A 19479-nucleotide genomic window follows, 5' to 3' on the forward strand; every position below is an offset into this window, starting at 1 on the left:
TGATGAGCCAATCTGTATTTAGTGCAAAAAAGTCCCACCTTTCTCTAAAAACGGTCTCTCTAAGAAATGCAACGTGTGCCAAATCTTCAAAACAGAGCAAGATCAGCCATCTCTCATCGGATTTCCTGTTATCTGTCTTTTATTGTATATCAACAATGGTTTTACTTTCACACGTACCTCTAATTTAACAAATAACTGTACTTTATATGGATTATTATCATGACAAATGCACTGATACAAGATGTGTTGCATGAATTCACAATGGAAATACAATGAAAACGAAAAATGATTTAATTATTACTTTCCCAATTTCACACATTTTAAACATATTTTCTCCATTCCCCAGGCTACGCTTGACAAGCAGTTCCCTTATCCCACCACTTGGCTGTGCCTACGCACGGTCATGGCTGGTACATAACACAGGAATCTACATTTAAATATTATATATATTGTAAACTAGGATGGATAGCTACATATACAGTTGAAGTCTGAAGTTTACATACACTAAGGTTGGAGTCATTAAAACTCGTTTTTCAACCACTCCACAAATTTCTAGTTAAAACCCCTTGAAACTAGGGGGCACTATTTTTATTTTTTGGAAAAATAACATACCCAAAGTAAACGGCCTATTTCTCAGGACCAGATGCTAGAATATCAATATAATTGACAGCTTAGGATAGAAAACACTCTGAAGTTTCCAAAACTGTAAAAAATATTGTCTGTGAGTATAACAGAACTGATATTGCAGGCAAAATCCTGAGAAAAATCCAATCAGGAAGTGACTCTTATTTTGATACCCCTGTCTTTCTATGCATCCCTATTGCCCATTGAAAGGGATATCAAGCAGATTCCTTTTTCTGTGGCTTCCCTAAGGTGTCTACAGCCTTTAGACGTAGTTTCAGGCCTTTATTTTGAAGAATGAGTGTAAACGACTACATTGCGTAAGTGGCCCATTTTTCATCTCGCTCCTACTGAAAAGCCAATTGTCCCGATTGATATATTATCGAATAGATATTTGAAAAACACCTTGAGGATTGATTATAAAAAACGTTTGCCATGTTTCTGTCAATATTATGAACATAATTGTTTAGTTTTTTTGGCGTTGTCGTGACCGCTATTTCCGGTGGATTTCTCAACATAACGTGACCAACAAAAGGAGGTATTTTGGGTATAAAAATAATCTTTATGGAACAAAAGGAACATTTGCTGTCTAACTGGGAGTCTCGTCAGTGAAAACATCAGAAGATCATCAAAGGTAAACAGTTAATTTGATTGCTTTTCTGATTTTCTTGACCAAGCTTCCTGCTGCTAGCTGGACATGACGCTATGCTAGGCTATCGATAAACTTACACAAACGCTTGTCTTGCTTTGGCTGTAAAGCATAATTTCAAATTCTGAGATGACAGGGTGATTAACAAAAGGGTAAGCTGTGTTTCACTATATTTCACTTTTGATTTCATGAATATGAATATTTTCTAGCATTTTTTTTACTGTTGCGCTATGCTAATTAGTGTAGTTGATGACAATTCTCCCAGATCCCGGCTGGGTAGTTCCAAGAGGTTTTAACAAACTATAGTTTGACAAGTCAGTTAGGACCTCTACTTTGTGCATGACAAGTAATTTTTCCAACATTTGTTTACAGACTACTTCACTTATAATTCACTGCATCACAATTCCAGTGGGTCAGAAGTTTACATACAGTTGACTGTGCCTTTAAACAGCTTGGAAAATTCCCGAAAATGATGTCATGGCTTTGGAAGCTTCTGATAGCTTAATTGACATCATTTGAGTCAATTGGAGGTGTACCTGTGGATATATTTCAAGGCCTACCTTCAAACTCAGTGCCTCTTTGCTTGACATCGTGGGAAAATCAAAAGAAATCAGCCAAGATCTCTGAAAAAAAATTGTAGACCTCCACAAGTCTGGTTCATCCTTGGGAGCAATTTCCAAACACCTGAAGGTACCACGTTCATCTGTACAAACAATAGTACACAAGTATAAACACCATGGGACTACGCAGCTGTCATATCGCACAGGAAGGAGACGCGTTCTTTCTCCTAGAGATGAACGTACTTTGGTGCAAAAAGTGCAAATAAATCCCAGAACAACAGCAAAGGACCTTGTGGAGATGCTGGAGGAAACAGGTACAAAAGTATCTATATCCACAGTAAAACAAGTTATATATCGACAACCTGAAAGGCCGCTCAGCAAGGAATAAGCCACTTCTACAAAACTGCCATAAAAAAGCCAGACTACGGTTTAAAACTGCACATGGGGACAAAGATCATACTTTTTGGAGAAATGTCCTCTGGTCTGATGAAACAGAAATAGAACTGTTTGGCCATAATGACCATCGTTATGTTTGTTGGAAAAAGGGGGAGGCTTGCAAGCCGAAGAACACCATCCCAACCGTGAAGCACAGGGGTGGCAGCATCATGTTGTGGGGGTGCTTTGCTGCAGGAGGGACTGGTGCACTTCACAAAATAGATGGCAGCATGAGGAAGAAAAATTATGTGGATATATTGAAGCAACATCTCAAGGCATCAGTTAAAGTTAAAGCTTAGTCACAAATGGGTCTTCCAAATGGACAATGACCCCAAACGTACTTCCAAAGTTGTGGCAAAATGGCTTAAGGACAACAAAGTCAAGGTATTGGAGTGGCCATCACAAAGCCCTGACCTCAATTCTATAGAAAACTTGTGGGCAGAACTGAAAAAGTGTGTGCGCAATGAGGCCTACCAACCTGACTCAGTTCCACCAGCTCTGTCAGGAGGAATGGGCCAACATTCACCCAACTTATTGTGAGAAGCTTGTGGAAGGCTACCTGAAACGTTTGACCCAAGCTAAACAATTTAAAGGTAATGCTACCAAATACTAATTGAGTGTATGTAAACTTCCGACCCACTGGGAATGTGATGAAAGAAATAAAAGCTGAAAGAAATCATTCTCTCTACTATTATTCTGACATTTCACATTCTTCAAATAAAATGGTGATCCTAACTGACCTAAGACCGGGAATTCTTACTAGGATTGAATGTCAGGAATTGTGAAAAACTGAGTTTAAATGTATTTGGCTAAGGTGTATGTAAACTTCTGACTTCAACTGTTAAATACTTTCTGCCCCAAAAGTTAACAGGATGCCAGATAAACATTTGAGACCATTTGTAATCAGGGTAGGTAGGTGATCTTCTAAATGTAATCTGTTACTAGTTACCTGTGGAATTATTTTAGCAGTAACATTACCAAATTCTGTAATCTAATTCATTTCAGTTCATGTTGAATTACTTTCCCCTTATGAGGCATTATAAGAATAAAAAAAGGATTCATAAAATGCATTTGGTGTGTCATCGTAATGGTCTCTGACATCATAGTGGTCTCTGACTTGTGGTCAGACTCGCTCAGGTGGAACAAATTTAAACTTGCACCTTTTTTCCTGAATTGAATGTCATTGAGAAAACAGAAAGATGTCAATGTATTTTTATCCCGCAAACATCCTTTCTGAATTTAAAATGAATCCAAGAAGTAATCATCTAGTTAAAAAAAAAGATATCTGTAATCTGATTACAATATTTTAGCTGGTAACGTAACTGATTACAGGTAGTTTAAAAAACATATATAATCAGCTGCTTGCGTGTCTCTTTGCATTTGATTTGAGGCGTCAGATGAAAGTGACTGTCCTACTACAGACATGCTGATTCATTGGGCTGCTAATCTGTAGCAGAATAGGAGAGGGACTAGTCTGCCTTGTCCCTATGGTTTCAGTCATGCCACCCAGGTCTCTGCTGTGGTCCATTGTCTGGTGAGAGAGTGTCACTGATACACAAAACAGAAGATTGAGTCGGTTGAGGTCAGTTGTTTTCATTAGCTAGCTGCCAGGGCCCAGATTGTGATGGAAAAAACAGGATAGGGGGAGGGAGACAGAAGGGGTAAGAGAGAGAGAAAGAGAGGCTGCTGCAGCTCTGGTGCTACTCCTGAATAAGCACAGAGGGAGGAAAGGGAGCGAGCGGGAGGGAGAGGGATGGCTGGCACCACCAATGCAACCAGTGGGTTCCAGCGCCATTGATTCACGGTGCTATTCTCATTCAAGTCATTAACTATGGAAGAGACCGAAGAGGACAGACCGGAGAGGACAGAGGACCGGAGAGGACAGAGGACCGGAGAGGACAGAGGACCGGAGAGGTCAGAGGACCGGAGAGGACAGAGGACCGGAGAGGACAGACCAAAGAGGACAGACCGAAGAGGACAGAGGACCGGAGAGGACAGAGGACCGGAGAGGACAGAGGACAGAGGACCGGAGAGGACAGACCGAAGAGGACAGACCGAAGAGCACAGAGGACCGGACAGGACAGAGGACTGGAGAGGACAGAGGACTGGAGAGGACAGAGGACCGGAGAGGACAGAGTAAAGAAAGAGAGAAAGAAACACAGAATGGAGAGTGACTGACTGACAGAGAAAAAATCCTTGTTTTCATTATTTTCATCCTTTAATTTCCTGATTCTGATTCCTAGTAGTTCCTGATTGTGATTCCTAGTTTGTTTTAGAGTGCATGGAACAGAATCCTCCCCTCACAGCGATGGCAATGCTTGCAACTGGAAACTGGAATCCTTCATGGTGAAACAGCCACATCCATTTGCGTTATTACAACAACAAAGAAGATACTGAAAACAAACCATTTTTCCCCTCTGACATCATCGCACGCACGGTAGACGAGCACAATACGTACTCAAATGTTTTTCACTAATCTGCACAACGCTCCTCATCTCCGCAACAGAAACAATAACAACCGTAGTGGAACGGCCAGTGGCAATATTTCCCCCTACTCCAGATTCCACTTTTTAACAGAGTAAGAAACTCTTAACTATTTAATTTCTAGAGAGTCGTTTTCTACAAGGACAGAATTTCAAACAGCCCCAACAGATGATTGCTATTCACAGTATTAGGTCAGCAGGGTGAGAGAACGTCAGTCTGTCCTGCTTTTTGACAAGTTCTTCCTCCATTGCTTTTCCATTTAACTCCTTTCAGTCATAAGGGAATGATTAGTGGAGTCTAGCCAGTCTAGTTTATGGTTTCCACTAATCACCACTCACCTCTCAGAGGGCACATAGGACTTCCTGGTAGCAGGGGTGTTCTGATTGATTGGTTTGTTCTGGTTGGAGCTCTGATTGCTCTTTCCCTCTGATTGGGTGTTCCTCATGTCCCTCCCATGTCTGAAGTCTCCATGCTGGACTCCCAATCCTCGGCCGCCCCCACCTCCTCCTCGCCCCACACCGCGACCCCTGTGGTCTGGCTGTCTCAGAGAGGTTCTGGGCTTGGCTGGGGAGGAGACAAAAGAGGGTAGTGGCAGGATGATAAGAAATACACAGCTGTGTACACACATAGAAACATGTACAGAACTAACACACACAAATATGCAAAGCATTCCACGTCGTGCCATGTCACACTCAGAAACTCACGCCCTTCACATCCATCATCTGCAAAAGGTCAGTTGGCAAGGGGAGAAAATAGCACAGTTAGACAAGGCACTGACGTCCTGTGCTTTAGTCAATTAGAAAAAAACAGTCACTATAACTGCCAGTGTAGATTACGTCATCATCATGCTTTCCGTTGCTGCTCAGTTTTGAGATGACATCATACCTTCCAGTCCATTCCAGTAATGACATCGATCATCCCGAAAAGCCAGGCCGACAAGTCATCATCGCCAGTGGGATCAAATGGATGACAACATAGCTTTTTAATATGCTCGATCGTCAAATTATCATACTCTTTTTTTTCCGAAGCCTTGATTGGAGGTCAGATATTCTAGAATCTCTCTGCAGCACTTAACATTGTACACTACATGACCAAAAGTATGTGGACACCTGCTTGTCAAAAATCTCATTCCAAAATCATGGGCATTAATATGGAGTTGGTATGAGGTCAGGGCTCTGTGCAGGCCAGTCAAGTCCTTGCACACCGATCTCGACAAACCGTTTCTGTATGGACTTCGCTTTGCGCACGGGGGCATTGTCATGCTGAAACAGGAAAGGGCCTTCCCCAAACTTTTGCCACAAAGTTGGAAGCACAGAATCATTGAGAATGTCATTGTATGGTGTAGCGTTAAGATTGCCCTACACTGGAACTAAGGGGCCCGAACCATGAAAAACAGCCCCAGGCCATTATTCCTCCTCCACCAAACTTTACAGTTGGCACTATGCATTTGGGCAGATAGAGTTCTCCTGGCATCCGTCAAACCTAGACTTTTCAGTCGGACTGCCAGATGGTGAGCGTGAGTCATCACTCCAGAGAACGCGTTTCCACTGCTCCAGAGTCCAATGGCGGCGAGCTTTACACCACTCCTGCCAACACTTGGCATTGTACATGGTGATCTTAGGATTGTGTGCGGCTGCTCGGCCATGGAAACCCATTTCATGAAGCTCCCGGCGAACAGTTATTGTGCTGACATTGCTTCCCGAGGCAGATTGGAACTCAGTATTGAGTGTTGTAACCGAGGACAGATAATTTTAATGCGCTACTTGCTTCAGCACTCGGCGGTTCCATTCTGTGAGCTTGTGTGGCCTACCACTTCGTGGCTGAGCCGTTGTTGCTCCAAGACTTTTCGAGATTGCATGGCTGTGTGCTTGATTTTATACACCTGTCAGCAACGGGTGTGGCTGAAATAGCCAAATCCACTCATTTGAAGGGGTGTCCACATACTTTTGTATATACAGTGTACCTGTAGCATGACGTACCATAGTACCCATAATGCTCTATACCTGTATCCGGTTCATTAACCTAGTTCCGACATGACACCACCCTATCCAATCCAATCCAGTGCAAGACTAATATTACATCATCTGCCTTACATTACATCATCAACCCACATCAGATTCTGACATGTTACATCATCCATGTTAGCCAATCCCAGCTGTCATGACGTCACACACCACATCACTCCACACTACTCAACTCCACATCACTCCACACCACTCAACACTAATCAACTCCACACTATACCACACCATTCCACACTACTCCATACTACTCCAAACCACAACACAACACACCACTCAACACCATTCCATTCCACACCACACCACAAGAGAGAGGGGGAGGGAGGAAGAGAGAGAAATAAAGAGAGAGGGGGAGGAAGAGAGAGAAATAAAGAGAGAGAGAGGGAGGAAGAGAGAGAAATAAAGAGAGAGGGAGGAAGAGAGACAGAGAGAGGGAGGAAGAGAGAGAAAGAGGGAGGAAGAGAGAAAGAGGGAGGAAGAGAGAGAAAGAGGGAGGAAGAGAGAAATAAAGAGAGAGAGAGAGAGGGAGGAAGAGAGAGAAATAAAGAGAGAGAGAGACAGACCGACAGAGAGAGGAGGCAGGAAGAGACAGGGGCTGCTGTATTGGCATGCGAATCAGCACCTTACCTCTTGCTTCCAAATGCTCTGTTCACAGCTGCGATGAGTTTCTTTGCTCTATCTTTCTCTGCCTCCCTCCCGCTCCCCCTCCCTCTCTCTTCCCCCATTCTCTCCCTCCCCCCTCTCTCTGCTTCCTCTCTCCCCCGCTCTACTTCATCTCTCTCTCCCTGCCCATCTCCCTCTCTCTGCTTCCTCTCTCCCCCTCTCTACTTCATCTCTCTCTCCCTGCCCATCTTCCTCTCTCTGCTTCCCTCTCCCCCTCTCTACTTCATCTCTCTCTCCCTGCCCATCTCCCTCTCTCTGCTTCATCTCCCTTTTCCTCCCCAATCTATCTCTCTGCCTCCCTCCCTCCCTCCCCTTCCTCTTCTTATTCTCTCATCCCCCCCCCTCCCTACCTTCACCCCCCCTCTCTACTTCATCCCCCTCTCTCTCTCTTCCCCTCTCTACTTCACCCCCTCTCTCTTCTCCCCTCTCTACTTCACCCCCCTCCCCCCTCTCTACTTCACCCCCCTCTCTACCCCCCTCTCTCTTCCCCTCTCTACTTCACCCCCCTCTCTCTTCCCCTCTCCACAACACTGAAAGAATGTACAGATAACTGAAAGAATGTATTGAACACTGAAAGAATGTATTGAACACTGAAAGAATGTATTGAACACTGAAAGAATGTATTGAACACTGAAAGAATGTATTGAACACTGAAAGAATGTATTGAACACGGATAAAATGCACTGAATACTGACAACTTAATCAGGAAATAGTCAAGCTACCTTTCCATGTCATTAACTTTCAACCTGTCATACTCTTGCATACTCTTGTAAATCAAGTACACACTGTACATTGTCCAACATCACTGTCCCACTGGGCAGAGACATGAATTCAACATTTAATCAACGTTGGTTCCACGTGGAAAGAACGTTGATTCAACCAGCGTGTGCCCAGTGCGGTCCCATTCCAAACGTATGTAGGTAATTGAGTTCAGACTTATTCTACAATCAAGCTCAAGTGTCTGTGTAATTTGATAAAAGTTAATTGCATCTTCACCAGTTTCATTCCAAAAGGGGGCATTCAATGGAATCGGTATGAGGTGAAATCTCAGTTTCAAAAGGCTTGGATCTCTGCTAATACAATAGCTGGTGTATACAGAGACAGTCACACAAGGCTGCCCTGCTCAGATAAGACCCAATATGCCTTTCTATACTGTAGGTTTGGTGGCTATGGAAAAGGCTGAGGCTACGGATCCCCGTAGGTAACCGCCCTGTTCCACCGCATCCTGAATCACGTTCTGCACGTTTCTTTACCTCTATTTTACACTCACATTTTTGTGGTCTCCTTCCCTTCACATTTCTCCCAGTCAATAGCGAATGATACGTCCATGTAGCATCTGCATAGTAACCATTTGACCTCAATCAGTTTCATGGGGATATGCATTTAGAGCTTCTTGAGTTATAGAGCGTTGCGTCGAGGTAGCCTACAGCGTTGCGTCGAGGTAGCCTACAGCGTTGCGTCAAGGTAGCCTACAGCGTTGCGTCGAGGTAGCCTACAGCGTTGCGTCGAGGTAGCCTACAGCGTTGCGTCGAGGTAGCCTACAGCGTTGCGTCAAGGTAGCCTACAGCGTTGCGTCAAGGTAGCCTACAGCGTTGCGCCGAGGTAGCCTACAGCGTTGCGCCGAGGTAGCCTACAGCGTTGCGTCGAGGTAGCCTACAGCGTTGCGCCGAGGTAGCCTACAGCGTTGCGCCGAGGTAGCCTACAGCATTACGCCGAAGTAGCCTACAGCGTTGCGCCGAGGTAGCCTACAGCGTTACGCCGAGGTAGCCTACAGAGTTGCGTCGAGGTAGCCTACAGCGTTGCGTCGAGGTAGCCTACAGCGTTGCGTCGAGGTAGCCTACAGCGTTGCGCCGAGGTAGCCTACAGCGTTGCGTTGAGGTAGCCTACAGCGTTATGCCGAGGTAGCCTACAGCGTTGCGTCGAGGTAGCCTACAGCGTTGCGTTGAGGTAGCCTACAGCGTTGCACCGAGGTAGCCTACAGCGTTGCACCGAGGTAGCCTACAGCGTCGCGTCGAGGTAGCCTACAGCGTTGGGTCGAAGTAGCCTACAGCGTTGTTTTGAATGACGTACAGTGAGCAAATTAAAGTAGATGGTGTGAACAAACTGCAGCATAGCCTACCTGTGTTGATTTTAATCAAAGCACATATTTGAATGACGTACAGTGAGCAAATTAAAGTAGATGGTGTTAACAAACTGCAGCATAGCCTACCTGTTCTGATTTTAATCAAAGCACATATTTTGCTTAGTGATGTGAACTGTTGAGTTTTGGCCTCGCACAATCATCCTAAATTCTCATAAGAAATGAGGTGGTGTTTTTTGTCTTCCAGTAATGTTACACTGCTATTGTATTTGGTTGTGTTATGTAGAATAGTATCATGATGTGAGCTTGCAGACATTGAATCAGCTTTGTTCTCTACAAGTAGAGAAACTCGCACAATAGCAGAAGCGTCGGGACCTTTAGCTGTGGGGAAGAGGGGTCGAGAAATGTCGGCTCAGAAGCCACTCCATATTGAAAAATAATATGGATTAGGCAGTCAGACAAAGACCTCCCCCCACACAGACACACACACCTTACCATTGAGGATGAGAGGGGCGGCCGGTTTGACCCTTATCTGACAGTTGACCATTTGGGGTCGTCCAGTCTTCTTGGAGGTACGCTGTCTAGCCACCAGTTTGGCAACGTGGGCCGTCTCGCTGGAGACTGAGGCGAAACACACCATCTGGAGAGGATCGAGAGGAGACACACACCACAGGGCACACACACACCACAGGGCACACACACACCAGTGGGCACACACACACCAGAGGGCACACACCCACGTAGACGTGCACACACACACGCAGACGTGCACACACACACCACAGGGCACACTCATTATCTCACACCAGCAGGATAATCATTGTTCAGCATCATTGCTTTAATTACTTTGGCGTCTCAGAGAGACATCTTTTGATACTTTAATTATCTTTAGCCAGCCACTGGAGTGTATGTGTGCAGTAAGTGAATTGTGGGGACTAATAGTAAACAAACAAACATTTGACCAACTGGGGACATTTTGTTAGTCCTGACGAGGTCAAACGCTATATTTCCAGGGGGTTCATGGTTAAGGTTAGAATTAGTGTTAGAATTACATTTTGAGTTAGGGTCAGAAGCTAGGGTTAGTTTTATGGTTAGATGCTAGGGTTAGTTGCAGGGTTAGGGTAGGGTAAGAGTAGGGGTTAGGTTTAGGGTTAAGTTTAGGGAAAATAAGATTTTGAATGGGACTGAATTCTGAGTCCCCACAAGGTTAGCTGTACAAGACTGTGTGTGTACGTGTTTGTGGTGTGTGTGTGTGTGTGTGTGTGTGTGTGTGTGTGTGTGTATATGTGTGTATACAGTGGGGAGAACAAGTATTTGATACACTGCCGATTTTGCAGGTTTTCCTACTTATAAAGCATGTAGAGCTCTGTAATTTTTTAGCATAGGTACACTTCAACTGTGAGAATCTAAAACAAAAATCCAGAAAATCACATTGTATGATTTTTAAGTAATTAATTTGCATTTTATTGCATATAAGTATTTGATCACCTACCAACCAGAGCTGGGACCACAGTCTCAAAGAAAACCATTAGTGACACACTACGCCGTCATGGATTAAAATTCTGCAGCGCACGCAAGGTTCCCTTGCTCAAGCCAGCGCATGTCCAGGCCCGTCTGAAGTTTTCCAATGACCATCTGGATGATCCAGAGGAGGAATGGGAGAAGGTCATGTGGTCTGATGAGACAAAAATAGAGCTTTTTGGTCTCAAGTCCACTCGCTGTGTTTGGAGGAAGAAGAAGTATGAGTACAATCCCAAGGACACCAACCCAACCGTGAGGCATGGAGGTGGAAACATCATTCTTTGGGGATGCTTTTCTGCAAAGGCGACAGGATGACTGCACCGTATTGAGGGGAGGATGGATGGGGCCATGTATCGCGAGATCTTGGCCAACAACCTCCTTCCCTCAGTAAGAGCATTGAAGATGGGTCGTGGCTGGGTCTTCCAGCATGACAACGACCCGAAACACACAGCCAGGGCATCTAAGGAGTGGCTCCGTAAGAAGCATCTCAAGGTCCTGGAGTGGCCTAGCCAGTCTCCAGACCTGAACCCAATGGAAAGTCTTTGGAGGGAGCTGAAAGTCTGTAATGCCCAGCGACAGCCCCGAAACTTGAAGGATCTGGAGAAGGTCTGTATGGAGGAGTGGGCCAAAATCCCTGCTGCAGTGTGTGCAAACCTGGTCAAGAACTACAGGAAACGTATGATCTCTGTAATTGCAAACAAAGGTTTCTGTACCAAATATTAAGTTCTGCTGATGTATCAAATACTTTTGCAAATGATGCAAATGAATCTTAAAAATCATACAATTTCTATGTCATGTCAAATAGAATGCAAATGAATTACTTAAAAATCATACAATGTGACATCCTGGATTTTTGTTTTAGATTCCGTCTCTCACAGTTGAAGTGTACCTATGATAAAAATTACAGACCTCTACATGCTTCGTAAGTAGGAAAACCTGCAAAATCAGCAGTGTATCAAATACTTGTTCTCCCCACTGTATATGTGCGTGTTGCTGTACAAGTGTTGTGTTGTGTGTGTGTGTGTGTCTATCTGTCCGTCCATCTATGTGTTTGTGTGTTTTCTCCTCATGCTGTTTGTCTCCCAGTCCATCCATCCATCCACCCATCTGTCCATCCATCCCGTCCACCCACCCATCCGTCCACCCACCCACCCATCCGTCCATCCACCCACCCACCCATCCATCCACCCACCCACTCGTCCATCTATCCGTCCACCCATCCATCCATGAGTTTGTATGTGTATGTGTGTACACTCTCTCCTCACCTCCCCAGTGCAGTTGCGCTCCATGTGAACCACGCTGGGAATGCTGTGCAGCAGGGTGTCCAGACTGGCATGACCCATCTGTTTATGAGGGATCTGTTCACCAGTCAGAGCTTTGTATTCAGACTGGAGGCGAGACAAAGACACCCCGGGCCCGCTCTTATTGGCCGCCAGCACCGCCCGTAACATCCTCTTCATCAGCTCCACGTCTGTCATCTATATGGACATAAAACCAGGAAGTAGAAATGCTGTTTTATGTCTGTTTTATATCATAGTTTGATCTATTGACCTATTCAAATAAAAGGGTGACTTACATAACTATTATTATTTTATTTGACCACGTTGTCCTGATAAAGGTGAGGTCAAAATACCTATTTATCAAGGGAACCCTGGCCAAAATGCCTGGTCTCATAGACTAGACGTAACATAGTAAACGTAATTCCGGGACACCTGGCCAGGAGGGCAGAGAACTGGCACTGTCTTAGCACTTTACATTATAGCACCGAAAGTGGGACCAACATGGTAATAACATGGTAGCAAGTTAAAGGCCAATGAAAAAAAGTATGTTACTGTGCTTGTTCTGTAATTAATGGATACTAATTCCCCTGTCTTTGGGCTCAATACATGTTTGTTGTGTTAAAAAGGTAATTGGTACAAGGCACAGCCCCTTGAGGATATTATCAGATGTACTTTGAACAGGGGTGCCTTGTCAGACAGGCTTCCTATCACTGATCTAAGAACAGATTGTCAGGGGCAGGATCTGGTGTAAGGGGCCCTCCTAGCCTGGGTGCCATTCTATTTCTGGTATCTTGCCAACTCCTTATGAAACTATGAGTGACATGGATTTGGCAAGGTTTTAGAAACAGACTGGCACCCAGACTAGGGACCTCCAGTTTAGTTCAGTGAAGATCTACCTCAATATTAATCTCACCAGAAAGATTTAACTAATGACACTGACAAAATGTCACAACAATCTTAAAAATTATCGTTACAATCATAAAACAAAAATCACTGGATTTCAAAGATTGTAAATATGGAAGGTAGGTTTAATTGGAGGGCTTTCAGAATACCTACTGCAGTCAACATGTTGACTGTGTCTCATGATGAGCAAATTACACGTCACTCTAATAGAGTTATTTTTGTATTTTATTTTTATTTTCATTTTAAATTGAACCTTTATTTAACTAAGCAAGTCAGGTAGCCTAGTGGCTAGAATATTAGACTTTTATCCGCAAGGTTGCAAGATCTAATCCCGAGTTGACAAGATAAACATCTGTCGTTCTGCCCCTGAATAAGGCAGTTAACCCACTGTTCCTAGGCTGCCATTAAAAATAAGAATTTGTTCTTAACTGACTTGCCTAGTTAAATAAGGGTCAAATAAATAAAAACTAGGCAAATTATAACTTCAGCACAATGCCCTGATTTGGAATTTGCATGCAGGATTTTTTCTGCGTTCATTTAATTTATTCTATTTCATATCAACTACAGACAGTTCTCGAATTTGCCCCAAAGGCATGCCCTCAACTGTCTCCGGTAACTTTTTATTTTTTACACTTAGGCCCAACACTCTCTCAACTTCTTATAAAAAACTGTAAGCCTACTAAATAAATAGGACAAAGTAAAAAAAAGTAGTCTAAAAACTAAATAAAAGTAAGATGAAAACCAAATATGTCAACATGATAAATTGTTTATATTAGGTCTGTGAACTCTCTCTCCACAGGAATTCCTCTCCATAGACAATAGAGAACAAGTGGTGAAGTAATATGTCAACGGAGCATTGGCAGAGCTATTTAAATTGACATTAAAACATGTTCTCTGATAATGGCCTTGGCAGATCATCCTACAGGAAGCTTAGGAGCTCTATACTAAAACATGAGTTTGTAAAGATGGAGATAAACTATTTAATTACACACTTCTGGAACAAAGCTATAAATGACAATTCATACAATAACAACTGGGAGCTTTTTAATTGTGAGGTTTGAAAATATGTTAGTATTCTTGCCAAGACGAGGAGAGTTGAAGAAGAAAGTGTAATTACAAAGATCACCTCTCTTGTTCATAAGCCTGTTGAAAGTCTCTCAGAGGATGACAAATTTGTCCTGTTTGAGCTACAACACAAGTTGGATGATATGTATAAACTGAAAGCAGAGGGAGCCTTTGTCAGATCTACCACCCTGCATACCACTGCTGGCTTGCTTCTGAAGCTAAGCAGGGTTGGTCCTGGTCAGTTCCTGGATGGGAGACCAGATGATGCTGGAAGTGGTGTTGGAGGGCCAGTAGGAGGCACTCTTTCCTCTGGTCTAAAAAATATCCCAATTCCCCAGGGCAGTGATTGGGGACACTGCCCTGTGTAGGGTGCAGTCTTTCGGATGGGATGTTAAACGGTTGTGTCCTGACTCTCTGAGGTCATTAAAGATCCCATGGCACTTATTGTAAGGGTGTTAACCCCGGTGTCCTGGCTAAATTCCCAATCTGGCCCTCAAACCATCATGGTCACCTAATAATCCCCAGTTTACAATTGGCTCATTCATCCCCTGTAACTATTCCCCAGGTTGTTGCTGCAAATGAGAATGTGTTCTCAGTCAATTTACCTGGTAATATAACAGATAAATAAATAAAATCCAGGAAGAAGTGGCGAGAGGAGGGTGAACAAAATTAATCTTATTTTCTCAGGTTAGAAGAATACCACTAAAAATAATACAATTCAACAAATACATATTAATGCTCTCATCACAGATAATCCCAAATTAATCTCTATCTTTAGTTGCAACTTCTGCAGGATTTTATATAGTTATAAGTATTGTGAGGTGTCCTCAACTCAGTTTTTTTGGACACTCTGGGGGATGTGAAATCAATTTGGGAGGCTGAGAGGGAACACTGTGATGACCCTATTATAGTTGAAGAGATCATTTATTCTACTGAACACCTTAACAACAATAAGTCTCCTGGGATTTATGGTATATCTGCTGAGTTTTACAAAACTTTTTCTCAACAGTTAGCCACATTTCTATTGGAGGTATTTTCTGAAAGCATTGCAAATAATGCTCTCCCTCCCAGTTTGACTTAAGGTCTGATTACATTAATACCTAAGTCCAAGAAAGACTTGCTTCTCCTCGATAATTGGCGTCCAATCTATCCTCTCAATAATGACAACAAAATATTAGCATCTATATTTGCAAAAAGAATGAAGGCAGTATTGGACTCAATAATAGAAGGGAACTCAATCTGGCTTCATGAGGAATAGACATGTATCTCATAATTTCCAACTGCTGTTAAACCTTATTGACTATTCTGATCTAATCTTCCAAGATAGTTTGATTGTCTTCTTAGACTTTTATGAATCAATACAGTGGAACATAAGTTTCTATTTCGCTCCCTTGAGAAATGTGGTTTTGGGGAATTATTTTGTAGTACTATTGAAACTCTTTATAATGAATGGGAACAGTTCCATTAAATTAAAGCACTTCTCCTAGATTTGATTTGAAAAGAGGAATTAGGCAAGGTTGCCCAATTTCACCTTACCTCTTCCTGCTTGCAAACACAACTTCTTAAATGTTCTGTTAAATCCAGCAATATAAAATGGATCTCTATTGCTGACAGAGATATTATCATCAGTCAGCTTGCAGATGACACCACCCTCTTTTTGAAAGATGCTGATCAGATTCCTAGAGTAGTCGATGTGATAAATATTTTTCCCAAAGCATCTGGTCTTTGCCTACACCTTAATAAGTGTATGCTGTTAAAGACTGTGTGATACCCTCTATATACAATATTCCAGTCAAGGAAAAGGTGACATACCTTGGGATTACCATATGTAAGGGTCAACAGGAAAGATAAGATGCTCATTAAATTTCACACCTATTATCGAAAAAAAACTACAATAAGTTGAACCATTGGTTGCAGAGGGATTTATCCTTGAAAGGTTGAGTATTGCTTTCTAAAGCTGAAGGTATCTCCAGACTTACTTATGCAGCCCAGTCCCTGCATCTTGACAACAAAATAGGTAAAGCAGTTGACCAGATGCTTTTCAACTTCATCTGGAAAAACCGTACACATTATACTAGGAAATCTGTCGTTATGAACACATATGAATATGTGGTCTCAATTTTTTTTTCCTACTTTGAATAATACTTAAGATAAATTAGGCTAAACATTTCAGAATCCTTCTTCAATTTGGAATTGCAACCCTCCTTGCATCTTCTCCCGTTTTAGTGGCTTCAATTGTATATTACTTTGTAACTATAATATTGATAAGATTCCTACAAAATGACCTGCTTTTCATAGACAAGTATTCTTAGCGTGGTCGTTAATATATAAACATAATTTTCCCCGCATAGGCATTTCATTTGGAACTATACGGATATTTTGTATAGAAACAAGTCTTTATTGTTTAAGAACTGGTTTAATAATCATATCCTGCTGGAGGATTGTTACTCAATATGAGGATTGTTTTTACCTCATTACAATATCCCTGTTTACACCTAGAGAGTTCGCCATAGTCTTTGATGCTATTCCATCTGGAACTCTCATGTTGTTTAGAGGTGTAACCAGACCTCGCCTTCTTGACCTGCCCTCCTTAATCCAGTTGACTCTCCAATAGGGGGAAATGTGTTTCTCCTTGCTCCCTCAGAACAACAGATATATACATTGCATCCATTCCTTATGTCACAACTTACTGGAATACATTTTTCAATATCTATTGGGGGAAAAAGTCAGGTTATTACCACACAGATACCTGCTTATTAACAAGATCAAATAGGTCTCTTTCAGAATGATCCATAAGTATTATCCTGTGAATCATTACCTGGATAAAATGAAAAAATATATTAACATTAACTGTAGTTGTGTTGAGCATCCAGAAACAGTTTTGCATTTATTTTGGCATTGTCTACTTATAAAAAGATGAATATCTTGCCATCATTTCTTTACAAATGTTATTATTATTGATGACTTTAGTTTTTCTATGGGAGAATATGCTGCTCAGTTTCCTTAATTAACTATAATAATGATAAAGAAAAGCAATTTTACCTCAAATCTAATTGTGTTAATGGCACAATGTAATAATTCATGAATGTAAATTCACAAACAAAAAACTACTCCATGTTTTCTATGAGGAATTTGAGCAGTACATTTAAGACCATTCTACATTCTTCTAATAAGAAAGCTGTTAAAACAATTCATACGTGTGTATCTTAAGGTATTTGTATAATCTGTCATTTGTTGTACCCCCTAGCATATGTTATCATTGTCTGTTTGTATACCTCTTGTATGTATGCTATTTTTTCTGGAATAAATCCAACGGAGCATTGGATAAAGTTGTAGTCTTTGAGCGGCAGTTAAAGCCGAAAAAGGCAAATAAACTACTTGGATCAATTAGGCTATAAAATAAAATGTAAACGTGCATTTGCAACTGTCACCAACAATCCCCAAGTGTATGGGATCAATATCATGCCAAATGTATAGAGAACACACACAGCATCCATTTTGTATTCGTGTATCATGATCGGTACAAATAAGTACCAATCCACAAATGCAATTCACTATCCACAAACAAACACATTTTGATGTGTTAGTAAATCGATATATTGCATTTACATTTTTTCATAACTGCAGATATGCAGGTCATTTCCAAGAGCCTTAAGTAAAATGACTTCCATAAAGATTTGCACATAGGAGAGATACGCGCAAACATGACAGATATGCCAAACCTACAACTCCATGTTTGGAAGCGCTTAGGTCACCTGATTTTTGGCAGGGATTTGACGACAAGAAAAAGCCAAAAAGTTATTTCGCGTAGAAAGCGATTTGAGGTCGTAGAAAAAAGTTCTCACATAAGGGTAATATAATGCCACAGATTGGACAGGGGAGTGTTGGCAGCTGTGTTGATTGTCTGATCCCATAACCAACCTTTTGCATGCCTCTCCTGGGGAAACGGCTAGAGGCCTCAGGAATACTTATTTCTCCTTAATGCTCATCGTCTGTGCAACATGAGACAGCGGATGGATTATAATGTTGTAATGAAACAGCAGGGAGCAGGTCTCGAACCCTCGACCTTCATAGCCCGAGGTCCGGCGCGCTATCGACTGTCCCGCAAAAGCATGCTCGTGCGGCAGGGTCGATTTCCGCGCTTATAAACCCAGGGTAATTACAATTTTATCACTTACAATGTATGACATATCCTTCACATTTAGTGGTGCTATCACACTTGGCAGCTAAATCAACTATTTGGGCGATGAACGGGTGTACGACGCAATAGTGTTGCAAATATAGAGTGGGCTAGGGTTTCGATGATTTATGTTGGACATACTATGGTTACAAATTATGGCTACCATACTATCATTTCTGCAGGAATCAATATTGCCGCATCAACATGGCCGAACCAGAAGCTGTCAGCGATTTATAGAAATCGCTTTTTACCGGTACAAAACTTTTTTTCTACGAATTCAAATCGCTTTCTACGTGTGAAAACATTTTTTCTATGATCAGGTGACTGAAGCGCTTCCAAACATGGAGTTGTAGGTTTGGCATATCTCTCCTATGTGCAAATCTTTATGGCAGTCATTTTACTTAATAAGGCCCTTGGAAATGACCTGCATATCTGCAGTTATAAAAAAATTATAATGCAATATATCGATTTACAAATACAAATCAAAAGGTGTTTGTTTGTGGAATGTGATTTACATTTGTGGAAAGTGATTTACATTTGTGGATAGTGATTTACATTTGTGGATAGTGATTTACATTTGTGGATTGGTACTTATTTGTACAGATCATGATACACGAGTACAAATGCATGCTGTGTGTTCACAATACATTTGATATTGATCCCATACAAGTGTCATGTCAAGCGACGTTATGTCGCTCTATCGAGCTCCGTACTCTTGCCACTTCATGGGACTCTCGGAGGGCTTTTAAGCATTCACCAAATAGTATCAAAACGAAAACGTACTATCACATCAACTATTTAATCTCAGTAATATGATAATTAATTCAAGTAATGCCAGTCAATATAACTCTTACCTTGCTAGGAAGGAACAGAGACGAGAGTGACACGGATGACTTGCTGCTCGTCACACTCCCTGATTGTCGGTTTGTCGCCCTTGCGGTCTTGAGCTGTCCCAGCTCACCCAAAGCTGGCTCTAGCCAAGCGCCTCCCAGCAGGCCCGGTTGGTGGGTTACGGTA

General features: G+C 42.3%; 1 protein-coding gene across 1 annotated transcript in view; it reads right to left on the reverse strand.

Moving 5' to 3' along the window:
- Positions 1-19479, reverse strand: part of LOC112259777 (tudor domain-containing protein 7B-like) — a 40435-nt gene extending 20956 nt beyond the window's left edge. Inside the window, exons 1-4 of the mRNA XM_042328176.1 lie at positions 19317-19479; positions 12300-12512; positions 10009-10153; positions 5088-5313 (exon numbers count right to left, since the gene is read on the reverse strand). Coding sequence (XP_042184110.1) covers positions 5088-5313; positions 10009-10153; positions 12300-12512 — 584 coding nt within the window. The 5' untranslated portion in view covers positions 19317-19479. The remainder of the gene's footprint in view (positions 1-5087; positions 5314-10008; positions 10154-12299; positions 12513-19316) is intronic.

The sequence above is a fragment of the Oncorhynchus tshawytscha genome, linkage group LG10 (genome assembly GCF_018296145.1).
Source record: "Oncorhynchus tshawytscha isolate Ot180627B linkage group LG10, Otsh_v2.0, whole genome shotgun sequence".
Taxonomy (NCBI): domain Eukaryota; kingdom Metazoa; phylum Chordata; class Actinopteri; order Salmoniformes; family Salmonidae; genus Oncorhynchus; species Oncorhynchus tshawytscha.